The sequence below is a fragment of the Diospyros lotus genome, chromosome 2 (genome assembly GCF_014633365.1).
Source record: "Diospyros lotus cultivar Yz01 chromosome 2, ASM1463336v1, whole genome shotgun sequence".
Classification (NCBI taxonomy): domain Eukaryota; kingdom Viridiplantae; phylum Streptophyta; class Magnoliopsida; order Ericales; family Ebenaceae; genus Diospyros; species Diospyros lotus.
In genome coordinates this window covers 44,088,458-44,103,984 of record NC_068339.1, presented here as the reverse complement: position 1 = coordinate 44,103,984, position 15,527 = coordinate 44,088,458, and the positions used below count along the sequence as shown (strand labels likewise).

Sequence of the window (15,527 nt, the reverse complement as noted above, 5' to 3'; positions counted from 1 at the left end):
CATGAACCCAATGAAGTAATAAGGTTAAAAAAAAAATTGAAGTTATAAGAGATCTATGTCTATATTTTAACAGGATTATATTTTAAGGTAAAGTTAGAGATTTAGTACTAGTAACTGTAAATCTGAATCATGAGTTTCCATTACTTATACTTCATTTACATAATACCAAAGTAAAACTTATTTTATTTATTCTTTTCTCATAAGTTTATTTGAGTAACTGTGTGTCTCACTTGAGAAATATCAAAAGATATCAAAATTACTTAACTAATTAATGTTTTACTAAATTTTTCGTTTTAGACAAATAGATCTTCATGAAAAGATGTCTGAACTTTCATTAAAGTGAACTATGTTTGAACTTAAAAACATATTCTAACCATTGAAATAAAAAAAAATAGAAATATATTTTAGGTTAAAAAGCTTAAAGTCTTTTATCCACTGAACGGACAAGTCAAAAAGTGTATTAACAAAACCAAGACTACATATACCCAAGACATGCACGAGATTGAGGTTACACATTCTGATGATGAATTTTCTTAAATATAATGAGAAAGACAATAAAGAAAACGATCTCAACTAAAAAAAAATTCTTGTCATTCATATGTTTCCAAGTCTTCTAGTGTTTCATACCTAAAAAATGAAAGTTTTTCAATTTCTATCTTTTATACTCTTTGTTAGTAATGATCTTGAATTTCCTTACGAGCTTTCTTTCATATTCTTTTGAGAGCCAATTGCTTTGTGAGCTTTTGTTCATATTTTTTTAGAGCTATAAATTTAGTGAGTTTTTGTTCCATATCTTTATATCTCAAATTATTGTAAATATTGTGGCTAAGATTTATAAAAGCTACTAAAAAATTATAGCTAATGCTATTAAAGGCTAATGAAATGTTATAACTAAGCATGTTAAAAGGTACTCTAAAGGTTATAAATGAACACTTGAAAATCTAGTTGATTATCTTTAATGAAAAGTCAATGTAATGTAGTAAGTCGAATTGTGACGAACCACTATAAATCATATGTGCTTGTCTTTTGCATATTCTTTTACATTTGAATTTCATATTATGTGCATTTTCAACGTTGATTTTGAAGTTATAAAAATACAAGCATTTTCAATCTTTACTCACATCATTGAAAAGTTGTACAAATTTTTTATCAAATTGAAAAGTTTTCAAACACCCAATTCACCTATCTTTTAGGTGAGCACTCCTATCGTTTTTTTTTCATTTCTAAAGTGTAGGGTTTAAGTGTAATTTTTTTTAAAGATTATTGGGTTTTATCATAATTTTTAGAAATTTTGACTGGTAAAGTGAAAGCCTAAATTGCAGTGGGTCGGGCTATAATTTAAAAGTCATATAAGTGTATTAGATCAAAAGTAGAAGGACAAAAAGAAGGTGTTCAATTGGAATTAACCAAACTTGAGAGGCAAAAGTATAATTTTCCAAAATTTTGCCATTTGCAGTGACACCCATCTGTGGCCAAATCCGAGAAATCCGACCTGGAGATGAAGGAAGAAAGAAGGAAGAACGGATGAGGTTTAAGGATTTGGGCAGTGTGGGTGGTGGTTTTTGGCCATACAAAATAGAAGACAAAATCAATCTTTTTCATAGAGCATTTTTCTTTTCGGGTTCAAGAGAGTTGGATTGGGAGAAAGAGTGAAAAGGTGAATTTTTTTAGAAGATTCCAATTTAACGAGGCACAAAACAATCACACCAGTTCTTTTTGAGTCTAAAAAATAAGAAGAAAGAAAAAAAGAGAAATGAAGGGAAAGGGGAAGAAGAAACAATTGTGTGGAAGTCAATAGTGGTGTGTTTGCTTGTTTTCTTGGCAGGTTCTTCGGTTGGACTATCCCCAAGATTATAGATTTCCTCTTGCAGCCCCTGTGCCTATGCAGGTCTATTCAGAAATTTTGTGGTAGTTTTTAGGGGCTGAGGCTATTTTTGTTGAAGGGCCTCTACATGAAGGGTTCTCGTAAAATTACTTTATTTTTCTTTATTTTGTTATGTTTTATCTGTATGAAGCATTTATATTATAGTATTGTCGCACTCTTTATTTCCTGATTTGCTATATTTTTCGATTCGTATAGTTTTCATGTTTACGGGACATGTCCCTGTTTTTTCTTATAAATGCTTTGGCTATTTTTTCTTATTTAATGCATTGTTTATTTAAAAAAAAAAAAAGAAAAAGACTAGGTATGGAGGTGTGAGTTGTGTGCATTACAAGCGCCAAAAGCAACGCGTGTGTGAGGCAACAAGGTGTGTACGACACATGTGTTTGAAAAAAAAAAAAGAGTGTAAAAATAAGAAAAAGAATCCAAAAAATGAGAAAAATCACAGTAAAATAAATAAAAATATTTGAAATACGAATATCAAGTGCTCAGAAATATTTCAAAAAGGCTCAAGAAAACATTTTTGAGCATATCAAGACCACAAACAAAAAGATAAAAGCCGACCGACACTAACAAAGATTTTTTCTTATACATAATCAACTTATGAGGTATGAGTATTTTATTTGTGAAATTGACATAAAAATATGTAATTGCACAGCTGTATGTTGCATTTTCTTTGTGTTGGTTACTATTTTGGAAAAAAAAATCATGTACGGATGCGACCTATGATACTATCTACTTACTTAAATTGGATATTTATGTCAAGTATTTATCTGAAAAATATAATTCACCTCAGATGTATTTTCTTTTTGAAAATACATACGTGTGTGTGTGTGTGTGTGTATAAAGATGTTGTGGATGAACAAGAAATCAATTGCCTCTCAAAAGAAACCCATTGCCAAAACAGTTCATTGCCATTTATTCATGCTACGCAGTAGGTTCAATGGAGATGGAGCCTGGAGGCCTAATCAAACCCTCCAAAGTTTCAGTTTCAGGCCCTCTACAACAGGCCTGGATTGTAGCCTTTATCACATTAAATAAACATGAGGACTATTAAAACACTTGAAAAACAAGGTTGATGTCTAAACAACTGAAGCAGTCATACCATTAGGCATCTTAGATTCAGAAATCAAACAACAGTAAAGTAAACACATTAACCACATATATTACAAATTTCAGAATCATCAGAGCCACCACATTCATGAAAAGGAAAGGCCAATATATTTTAAAAGTTTGGTTTTTAGTTTAGTCATGACATTCAGTTTGGTTTTTCAGTTCATTTCTATTTATCAACACTAACATTAACACCACAACACCACACCACCCAAGAAAGACACCACCTCATCTGCATGTTGATCTGCTACCCCCCTCCTCTCTCACCACTGTGACCCACCACCGCATGTGCATCAGACTGGTGGTTGCTGAATAAACTCTTCTGCCGGGACGCCATGAAGGATCAACTCCTTCATCTCTTCCCCGATCGACCTAATCTGAGCAAGTACTGCTTCGCATTCCTCTACAGTAGCACATTCCTGGGTAGACCTTGCCAACTCCAGTATCTTTTCAATACCTGCCAACTGCGATGCCCCCAATACAATTGTATTACAACTTAGATGATACAAAACAATGCACTAAGCATGAATAATGGATACGGAGATAGAACAACACAAATGCCATACCAGAGCACGTTTGACCTCCTTCCAAGTGGAGGCACAATTTGGGTTTGTCAACGGGACCTGGCCCAGATATTTTGTTGACTTCATCCGTGGTCCTGTCATTATCTAAATGTTTAGGGCACTTATCTCGGAGTTACTGCGCCTACTTGTGTAAATCATACTTTGAATAGTTTCTCCATTTATGTCCACTTGAATTGTTGATTTTTAGTTTGATTGCTAACATTAGCTTAAATATGAACCAAATATGTAACAGAATAGCATTTCTCATATTCCCAAAAACAATTTACCATATTAACTTTGATGTGAAAGCTGCAGGCCTTAAATGCAATAAATTAAAAAAAATTCAAGGTTAATATAAAAAATAAAATACAGTTGAATAAGAATTACATAAATTAACAATATTATTTAAAAAGTTCTATTCACCTAAAACACAAAATAACTTGCTAAGGGCTTGTTTAATTTTGCTATCAATTTTCATGTGTTCGTTTTCAACACAAGTTAAACCCTTCGATTTGTGAAAAAAACTGTACTACTCCACACAAAAAAAAATGATCGTAAAAAAGAGCAATATTCAAAAGAAGTTAAAACTAAAGGCCCATGATGGAGAAGTGTAATTAGTATAGCCAGGGGAAGCTGAGGAGGTGTAGAGAAGAACTGGTACTTTGACTTGGGTGGCTCAGAAATAAAGTGATTGGGACCAGTATAGCCATCATTAGGAAAAAAACCGAGTGAACTAATACAGACACTTTTCATTGTTTATTTCCATTAGTAGTGTTAGATTATAAGGATAAATCTAGCATTTGACAACATAGTAAGGGGTAAAGAGTGATGATTTTTATATAGGCTTCCAAGTCACAGAGGGTAACAATTTAAGGGGCATTCATGCATTTAAACCACTGGAACTGTAGGCGCCTAAGAAAAATGTAATCTTGAAGACTCTTAAAGGTTCAAACCTCACCCCCAGAACACACACAAACATGCATATTTTGCAACTATGCCCAGAGAGTAAGGAAGAAAACAAATTGAAAAAACAAATGCAACCTAGTACACAAGAAGTCATGTAGCTGAACCCACAGTGGGATAAAAGTCTTGATATGTCGTTGTCACCTAGTAAACAAGACTTCCTGCTTTGTAAGGGTTAAGGATGGCTGTTTTGGACAGAGTCTTGTAAGTGTTTGCCAGAGGGGCCCAGGCCGACCCCCTCAATGGTCCTGTAGTTATGTAAAAGTTAGGGAAGTTACCCCCGAGCTAATGTGCCTACTTATATAAATCATACTTTATCATATGAATGATATGCTTCACCTCCAAATTTATATAAATCACCTTTTAAAATATAAATTTCTAGTCTAGAAAAGAAAGAAAAAAAGAGAATAAATATAAAAATATATTTCATCTAAAAATTTAAAATTTTCATCACTTATGTCAATTTCATTAGTTGATTTTTAGTTTGTGTGTTAAAATTAGCTTAAATAAGAAGCAAATATGTAACAACATTGCATTTCTCTTAATTTTAATGTGAAAGTTGTAGAACTTAAAATAATTGAAACAAGCTCAAGAATGATATTAAAAATTAAATAAGGTTGAAAACAGATTACATAATTTAACACTATTATTTAAGAAAGTTTATACACCTAATACATAAAATAACTTGCTAAGGCTTACCAAAAATAAATAACATGCCAAGGGCTTGTTTAAATTTGCTATCAATTTTCATGTATTTGTTTTCAGCACAACTCAAATTTAACCCTCCATTTGTGGAAAGGACTTTATTAAAAAAGTACTACTCCACATAATAACAATCACAAAGAAGAGCAATATTCAGAAGCTATTAAAACTAAAAGTCCCTTAACGCAGAAGTGTGATTAGTAAAACATATTACATGGTGATTAACAGAAAGGATTCTCAGTTAAGAGTTTTCTGTCTTGGTTCATGAACTACAAAATTGAGGAATCCAGCACTTACACATATAAAGAAAAAGAGAAGGTAATAGAATTCTCTGTTGATTTTGCAGCCTGGCCTTTAACAAGATAGTGGTTTTACACAGCAGTGACTAGAAAGAAGGTTGAATCAAGAATGACGCATATTATAAATCTGAGGTTTTGCTCTAGGTCCTAAGAGCTAAATGTAAAAATATCAAGGACAAAATTTATGAAGCATAAAACGACAAGAACACTTGTCAAATTTAGGATTTCTGAAAATCAATGGGTGTCCCATGCAGGCAAATAATGTTGATAACACCTGCTCACAGAAACTGTCAGCAAAAATGTCAAGAACACTTGTGGGAAACAATATTGTGAATAATGTCAATAACAGCAAATATAAATATATATATATGCACGACTTGCTTATGGCAACTATATATATTCCCAATGAAAGTTCATAGAACATATATGTCTAGGTTCTAGGTCAGATGATTTGCAGAAGTATAAGGAGTATCATGCATGCAATTTGAAGAGAGTTTGGCAAGAGCTTGGTGCATGCGATTTGAAGAGAGATTGGTGAGATCTTGATGCATATGATTTGAATATGTTGAGAGCTTCATTATTATTGGGTTTTTAGTTGCAGAGAAAATGGGAGCCTTGGTGAGTTTGTTAAGAACAATCAGAGAAAGAAGAAGAAGAGGTTAGGGTTTTAAGCAATGGGCATTTAAATGATGACATTGCCTTTAAAGATGAAGAGCTCGTTACGCAAGCAATTATTATTGTTTAGCAACCAGCTCTTAATATTCCTGAACTTCTCCTCCACTTGGACAAAAATTTTTTGTGTTGACATAGAACCGCCATTATAACAAGCGGTTCTATACCAGACCATTGGACACAGGAAATTTTGTGTTTACTTAACATCCATGCTGGCCCTTTCTCCAGCATGGCAGGAAAAGTGGAAGGCCGGTAAATATTTTTGGAAAGATGGTATTTTTTGCAATTTTTAAAAAGTGGAATATTAGTTAAAAAATTCATCTACGGTAAAGATGGGTAATAAAGTTATACTTTTGGCTCCAAAAACTACCACACCTTATTACAGAGAGGATTTCAAGATTTTGGTTGGGTTACAATGATGATGGTTGGAGGCCGAAAAACATTTCCAATTACGGTTAGAGCTTGAATGATTCTATTTAATGACACGAATAGGTAAGATTTTGACAATGTGTCTGGCTGGAAGAAGGTTGATGTTGTTGGTGAAGGTAGCCTGGCTAGTCTTGGTAATGGATTTGGTGGGTGCAAATACATTTACGCGCACTCTTCTGGTTGATCCACACCATCTTCTACTTTTGAAAGATATATACACTAGTTAATAGGCAGCCAAGTGCTAGATCAAAGGCGCAGAAAAAGAGCAGGAGGGCTGGAATGAATGGTGGTGGAGTTTCGGCAGTTCAAAAAGAAAGTGATTGGGTTTGGTATAGCCATCAATAGAAAGAAAATAGAATGACCTATTATAATGTGGTCAACTTCATTTGTTTCTTTCCATTAGCAATGTTAGATTACAAGGGTAAATCTAGCATTTGACATCATATTAAGGGTTAAAGTGATGATTTCTAGATATAGAGGTTCAAGTCACACAGGGTAACAATTTGAGGGCCCCGGAATTGCATGCCCTAAGAAAAATGTACTTTTGAAGAATCTAAAACACGTGAATTCCAACCCCACATAGCGCACGTGCATATTTGGCAATATTGCCCGAAGAATGAGGAACAAAGATAAAAAAAAATAAACAAGCCTGTACTTGTAAAGGTTGAGGGATGCTGGTTTTCATACATAGCCTTAGCTTACTATTTCCACAACTCGAGCATTTGACTTTCCAATCACAAAACAGCAACTTACCATTGTCACCAAAGTTACAAAAGTTCAACTCACATAATAAGGCAAATGATATTAGAAAAAAAAATGGTTATCATCAAATTTCCCTTCCATTTTTCACCATTTATCATCACTTCACTAAATATCAGAAACATACTATCAATTCTTCCGATAAAACCAGATTGCATTTAAATATCAGAAACATATCATCAAAATAAAGCAAAAAGGGAATACAATTTTTCCGGTGCTCCTTTACCTTTTACTCTTCCTCCACTAAATCCAAACTCCAAATACAGAGCAGAACGGCATTCCACCAGAAATAAACAGAACAAGTAGTATATATGACTCTCATAACTACAGTTAGAAACTAAAATCAGATTGCAGAAATTAATAAGTGAATTTTTCCGATAAAACTTTACGCAAAAAAGAAGCAAAAAGAAAAATTTGTTACGAATAATCTGAAGTCTCACAAAAATCAGATGAATGTATATTGGATGCGTTTTTAGGCCCACCTCTAGGGTTCTTGTTCCTGCCTTCCTTCGCCACCGTCGGCGGTGCCCCGCTCACTTTGCCGGAACGGGCTCGCGATCCACAAGCTTTACCTGCACATTTTCAAGCCCAAAACATTATAACAAAAATTACTGAGATTCACAGCACGAAATTCTCAACAATGAGGAGCGATATGTAAAGAAAAAGGAAAAGGACAACCAAACCGATAAGGGAAAGAACGAAAATTAGCTTACCCATCGGAGACGGTATCAGGTCTTTCCTCTTCGGGTCCGGCGACAGCGACCGAGCGAATACCAAATCTACGAGGGACCCTCGGTGGGGTTAGGGTTTTGGAAATGGTTTCTTTATCAAACAAAATTTCTGCCGTTCCAATTTATATAAAAAAGATGAAAAGATAAAATTACGTGTAATACCCTTCAGATTTGAAATAATTGCAAAAATTATATTTAATGTTTTATAAAATACAATAAATACTCATTAGATTTAATACTATATTGCAACTTTATCCTATAATTAATTAATTAATTTTAATTAAGTACTAGTGGTAAACTTGTGCGATAGATGAGAGAATTTAATTTAAAAATAAAAAATTAAGTTTATTATTTTAAATAATCCTAATAGAATTGATAATTATAATTTTTTTCTCTTAATACTCAATCTTTTATTAAAATTTAAATTTAATTAATTATTTTCTATTTAATATGCTAATGGTGAACACTCTTAATTTAATGTACCGTCATTCAATATGTTAAAAAATAATTAACACATTAAATAGGTTAATTGGTAAAATACTTATAAATTTTTTATTTATTATATTATATCTATTTATAAATAAATATTAAAAAAATTATAATATTCGTTTTTTTATTTCTTATATTATAAATATAAATTAAAATTCTAAAATGTGAGTAAGAATAAATTTTTTAATAATAACAAAACTTTAAAAATATAAATTTTGATTTCTTCCATAGTTTTAAAAATGTGATATCTTAAATATTAATTAGCATTGAAAAATTCAAGTGTTTGACAACCTTAAATAATTTTTTATGAATTTGTTAAGATATCATATTTTCAAGACTATAATATAATTATTAAAGTAAAATTAATAATTAATTAATCACTACCTTTGATTTAATGTAAGTTTTTGAGAAAAAAATTCACCATTAATTGACACTTAACAAAATACTTTGTGTGATTATCTTATTTTAAGATTATATGTATATAGAATAAAGATATAAAAATAATATTTTAAATAAATGAACAATTTTCTATTACTTAATTAATAGTTCAAGTAGTCTATTAATATTTCTCAAAAAATCTAAATTGCAAATTTAATATAAATTTTAAAGACAAAAACAGTTTGATAGATTTTTGGAGGGAAAAAAAATTTACAAACTATTATACTTTAATATAATATATTATATATTATTATATATTTAAGATAAAATTTTATTTAATGGACAAATTTTTGTGTGTCTATTCATATTCCTCATAAATAATATTTATTTTTGATTTACTGATGAATTAATTAAATATTTACATAATAATATATTGAAAAATCCATGATTAGCATTGAAAAACTCATGTATTTAAATTTTATTATTAATTTTATAAAAATTAATACTTATTATTTCAAAGCAATTGAAAAATTTAAATTATTAATAAAAATTACTAAATACAAATTATTAATACAATAAGTACTAAATATAAATTATTAATACAAGTTTTGGGAGGAAATTTTTTTTTTTTCAAACTATCTTACTTTTATATATATAAAGATAAAGATTATATATTATTATATTATATAAAAATAAGATTTTATTTAATAGACAAATTTTTGTGACTTAATTAATACTTTAAATGTCTATTCATATTCCTCATAAATAGTATTTCTTTTTTATTGATTGATGGATTAATTAAATATTTAATATTCACATAATAATATATTGAAAAACCCATGATTAACATTGAAAAACTCATGTATTTAAAATTTATTATTAATTTTATAGTAATTAGTACTTATTATTTCAAAGCAATTGAAAATTTTAAATTATTAATGCAAATCACTAAATACAAATTATTAATGCAAAAAGTAGTAAATGCAAGGTTTGGGGGAAAAAAATTTTTTTTCAAACTATCTTACTTTTATATATATAATATAAAGATAAAGATATTATATATTATTATATTATATAAAGATAAGATTTTATTAAATGGATAATTTTCTATGATTTAATTAATACTTTAAGTGTCTATTTATATTCCTCATAAATATTATTTATTTTTGATTGACTGACAAATTAATTAAATATTTAATATTCACATAATAATATATTGAAAAATCCATGATTAACATTGAATTAAACTCATGTATTTAAAATCTATTATTAATTTTATAGTAATCAGTACTTATTATTTTAAAACAATTGGAAAATTTAAATTATTAATGTAAATTACTAAATGTAAATTATTAATGCAAGTTTTGGGGGGAAATTAATTTTTTTAGACTATCTTACTTTTATATATATAAAGATTATAAAATAACTAAAACATTCTTATATTTAAAAAAACTTTATTTATCATTTTTCTTTTTCTTAAACTCTATTTTATATTTCTTTTATCTCTCTCCTAGGTTGTGTTTATTAATCAACATATAAATTGAAAAAAATAAGATATGAAAAACATTCTAAACTTTTATTATTTTTAATATGTTTGTTAAATTTATCTGGCCATCATTGAAAAAGATGTCACGTAACTTTTTATCTGGCGTTTTCCAAACATGTTTATCTTTACCTCTCTAGATAAGTATATATTAAACTTTATAGATAAGAAAAAATGACGCATATGTCTTTCAGTACATTTAAAAAAATTTAACAAATAATTTAATAAAAATATTAGAATGCTTCACGGTCTTATCATAATTAATTATTTTATATCTTACTTCGAAAGCATTCAAACTTATCTTGATACAACTTTATCTTACTCATTTTAACAAACATTATCTTAATTTATTAGAAGCGACAACAGTCATTTCTTTTCGACAACTACATTAGTTTAAAGTGGCAGCGAACCCTCCTTTTCAATTATGGTGTTTCTCCACCATCATTTCTTTCTCTTTATTTCTCTCTTTCTCTTTCTTAATTGAACCTCTTTAATTTGCAAAGACATATAACTTTTTAATTTGTATATAAAGGTTTGTGATCGTTCAATTTGGTTTTTCCCCAACGACAATGAGAAAGAGAAAGCTTTGCAATGAACCCATAAATCTCTCTCTCTCATCTCCAAACTTAAATTTGAGATTATTATTCATTTCGATCCTAAATTTGGATTTGAGATATGTATAGGTTCGTGATCAAACATCATATTATTGCAAGTCAACATTTATTGATACGAAAAACATCCCATGTTGGATCATGTTAACTAGTACAACACATTTCTACTAAAATATGAAAGTTAATCTCATGAATGAATTGATTTTCTAACATAACAATAAAAAATAGTGTAAGAAATTTACATGATAAGGTTGACTCCAATGGGTTTGCCAAATCGCTTGCCAAGCCAAATAATATCGAGCCAAACAAAAATTCTCACCTCTAATGTTGCTTACCATTGCCAAAATCGCTCGATAAAATTTTGGCAAAACCCAAAACCCTTGCCAGATTTGGTGATCGAATTCGACCAAGCCACCATTGTCATCTCTCCACCACAACAGTCATCAACGTCATAAAAGGCTTGACCAAACGCGGTAGAAGACAAAATTGGCTAGAGAAGACAAGTTGTAGACACGACGAAAGATGAAATCGGGGCGACGACCACCAGATCTGATGGCAACAACGACTAGCAAAAACGCCATCGATGATGACAAGTAGAATGAGCGGCAATGGGTGCGTTGCGTGGCGTGTAGCTCATCGTCTTGCACATATTTGGATTTGTGCTTTTGGGAAATTTTTTATTTATTTGCATATTGAATGAGTGATATTATATATTTGATTATTGACTTTATATATGTATGTGCGTATTGATTATTAATTTTTTGTATGTGTGTATTTGATTATTAATTTTGTGTTTGCGTATATTTAATTATTTTGTGTATAAATAATAAATTTTTATAGTATTGAAAATTATAGACGAGGTAAAATAAATAGAATTGAAGTTTATTAATAAATAAATAAAATAGGAAGTCAAATAAAGAGGAGAATAAAATAGTGTAGTTAGAGCAAGTACAATTTTCAAAACAAAATTAAAATATGGAGTAAATTGTATATAATATAATAGGAGTTGTGTTAGAGTTAGCCTAACAAAGACACTAACACTTATTATTCTTCTAAATTGTCAAAATGATTTGCTTAATATGGGTTTTACTTTAATACACTATAATTGAATGAGAAATAATGAGAACTCATGCTTCAAATTTGCAACTACAAGTTCTTAATCTCTAGCTTTACTTAGAAAAATGACACTAGGAGACACAAGGGACATTGACTTTGTTATAATTTTGATATTTTTGATAAACCCTTTTGCAACAATAAGTTCTTGCTCTCAATTTTTGTCATGATGGTGATAGGGTGTAGAAAGAGAAAGTGAGGGAATGAGAGTAAGAAAGAAAGATGGAAGTGGAAAGAGAAAAAAAAATTGACTTGTCCGTCGTCCATCATCGTAATCCATGAAAATGATCTGTCATAGATAAAACTCATCGTAATCCATGAAAATGATATGTCATAGATGAAACTCAAACCCAATTATCCTTGTCTTTTTTTCTCTCTCGCACAAGCCAATTTGGGCTTTCTCTTGAATAGAAACCCAACTTAATTCCATCGTTTTCCCTATAATCTAGACTAATTTTTGAAGATGAACCCATATTTAGTTCCTCATTGAAAAGAAACCCAAGTCTTACCTCCATGTTTGTATACTATTCCCACATATATCTATCTTTCCATTTTTTTAACTTTCTACTATTTTTTTCTTTCCATGGAAGCCAACATTAATCAACATTTATTTTATTCTTTTAGTTTTTTATTTCTATAATTATAGTTGGATAAGTAAATGAAAAGTCATTTTGGTCATTTAAAAAAACTTAACAATCAATTTTTCATAGCGAGAGAAAGTCTTTACTCATTTTTAAAAGTCATGAGACTTTTCTATTAATCTCAACACATGGAATTTTGTGTTTTAATCGCCAAATCTTAGGGTATTGAGTTGGATTTATCATGTTATATAACTAACTTCTACATAAATTTTAGTGAAAAAATCATTCTATTTTGGTGAAATTTCCAAAACCCAAACCCACAATAGACCTGTTAATGTATTACAACCCTGTTTAATCGGCCAAACCAACCAAGAGCAAACGTAGTAAAATAGAAACATAAATGAAACCCTCAAAACACAACTCACGCACACTGAATAACAACACAGCGAGATACGTGTTTGGATTCCAAAGAATCATACTCACGGCAGAGGCTCCGCCTCTAGTTAATCCACTAAATAGCTTTCAATTACAACCAGATTACAAGATCACAACAAAAACAAAACGTATTGCAAATACATAAACTGAAATCAAAAAACAAAATACAAATACAATAACAAGTATAGTATATGTTCTACCGATCTCAAGATCGTGTTAAGAATCTGATCTATCAGTTACACCAAAACTCTCACGCCTTAGGCGATTCAACAACAGAGATTAAAACAATACAACCTTACCGTGTGATCTTACTACAAACCAAAGTCAATCGAGTGAGAGAAGGATTTACAAGCAAAAGAGAGTCTCACTTCATGTGCGTCGAAGATAGGGTTTCAAAATGAAAGAGAAAACGATCTTAATCAACTAGGGCATGAAGTTGCCCTTATATAGCAATAAGCAACCAGGCTAGACTGAGGCAAATTGCATGGGCTGCATGAAAAAAATGGACTTGGCTCATAAACAGATCTCGGCCCAATGGCTTTTGGCCCACAAAATAATCAACATAACATATGCACATTTAAACTTCAATTAAATGTAAGTAAGATGAAACCCAAATGCATATATCAAAATGCAAACAGAATGCACATAACAAATAAAATGATAATACATTTTGAATCATAAATCCTAACAGGACCCATGACATGTTTTCCAAGTATTCACTCGGTAGCTATCTCTTGAGCCATACAAGAAAGAATTGAGACATTCCATAATGGGTAAGCTAATCGTCATTCTCTTTCTCATCAATTTAGTTTTCTTATTTTCTTTTTTTCTTTACATATTGCTTGTAATGCATACTGTTAAGCTCAAGGGTAAGTAAATACGATTCTGATGATAACAAATTTTTTTTTATAATATAAATATATTTCTTTCTCATATAAAAGTAAATTTATTTTGAATTAAAAGTGGGTACAAAGAGTAAATTTATTTTGAATTAAAGGTGGATTGTCTTTAGACATGTTTTCTTATTTGATAATTTATGTCTCAAAATTTATTGATAAATGCATTTCTTACTTATGCAAAAAGTATATTTATTTTGAATTAAAAGAGAATTACTTTTAGACATGTTTTCTCTTATTCATACAAAAAGTAAATTTATTTTCAATTAAAAAGAATTGGTTTTTAAACATGTTTTCTCTTACTTATGCAAAAAGTAAATTTATTTTGAATTAAAGGAGAATTACTTTTAGACATGTTTTCTTGTTTTAATCATTTATGTCTCAAAAGTTTATATTTGAATTTTCGAATCTTGAATTAAAGAAGAATTATTTTTAAACATGTTTTCTCTTACTCATGTAAAAATAGTAAATTTATTTTGAATTAAAGGAGAATTATTTTTAGACATGTTTCTTATTTTAATCATTTATATTTCAAAAGTTTATATTTAAATTTCAAATCTTGATTTCTCATTTAAAAAGTAAATTTATTTTGAATTAAATGTGAGACATGTTTTTTAATTGGTTGAGAAAGCCTAAACATTTTTTAAATTTTAAATTTTATATTAACATTTTCTTTAATGACTAGTGTGTTTGAAATATGTATATATATAAGGTAAGTATGAAGGCTCAAGGTAGAACAAACTTAATGAAGTATTCAAACAAGAGTGAGAATGTTCAAAGTACTGGAAATGTGTTGGTTGGTGGAATTCTCAACTGTTTGTGACTTGTTTGTAATTGTCTCTAGTTGTAAATGCGTTATTTTTACTCACTTGTTGTGTGAGGGATTTGTATTTGCTAGTAGTGTGATAGTGATTTTTGTTTAGGCAGGTGATTGTATGTTGGTTCTACCTCTGATTAAAAATTAGTGTTGATTTTCCTTAGTAGAACTTCAAGCTAAGTCTTGAGAAGAGGAGTAGGCTCTTTAGAGCCAAATCTCTATAAATTTTTCTTGTTTTGTATGGTTGTGTGATTTTACTGTTTTCAATTCTAACAATCATTACATATTAAGATCACAAAATTTAAGAGTTTTCAAAAGAAATAAAATATTAATTTTTGAAAAACCCAATTCCCCCACTCTTGAATATTTTTGTGGGCAAAACATACAATTTCAAGCTTTGAATATAAATAACTTTTGTTATGATTTATCATAGTTGGAACTCATAGGTAAAGTTTGAGGATCACAAGGCCTAAAAAGTAACAAGAGCTTTTTCTTATTATTTCAAGAGAAGAACCTTTTTTCTCACCATTTCAAGAGCAAATACCATTTTA

General features: G+C 29.7%; 1 protein-coding gene across 3 annotated transcripts in view; it reads right to left on the bottom strand.

Annotated features, from left to right (window-relative positions):
• Window positions 1-3,022: 3,022 nt before the first annotated feature.
• Window positions 3,023-15,527, bottom strand: part of LOC127795367 (uncharacterized) — a 15,376-nt gene continuing 2,871 nt past the window's right edge. Inside the window, exons 1-4 of one of the 3 annotated variants that reach the window (XM_052326996.1) lie at window positions 8,096-8,224; window positions 7,865-7,954; window positions 3,562-3,653; window positions 3,023-3,459 (exon numbers count right to left, since the gene is read on the bottom strand). In XM_052326996.1, the coding sequence (XP_052182956.1) occupies window positions 3,289-3,459; window positions 3,562-3,653; window positions 7,865-7,954; window positions 8,096-8,099 (357 nt within the window). In that variant the 5' untranslated portion in view covers window positions 8,100-8,224 and the 3' untranslated portion in view covers window positions 3,023-3,288. Of the gene's footprint in view, window positions 3,460-3,561; window positions 3,654-7,864; window positions 7,955-8,095; window positions 8,225-15,527 lie in introns of those variants that run through there. The other 2 variants (XM_052326997.1, XM_052326998.1) reach the window with 2 other exon arrangements.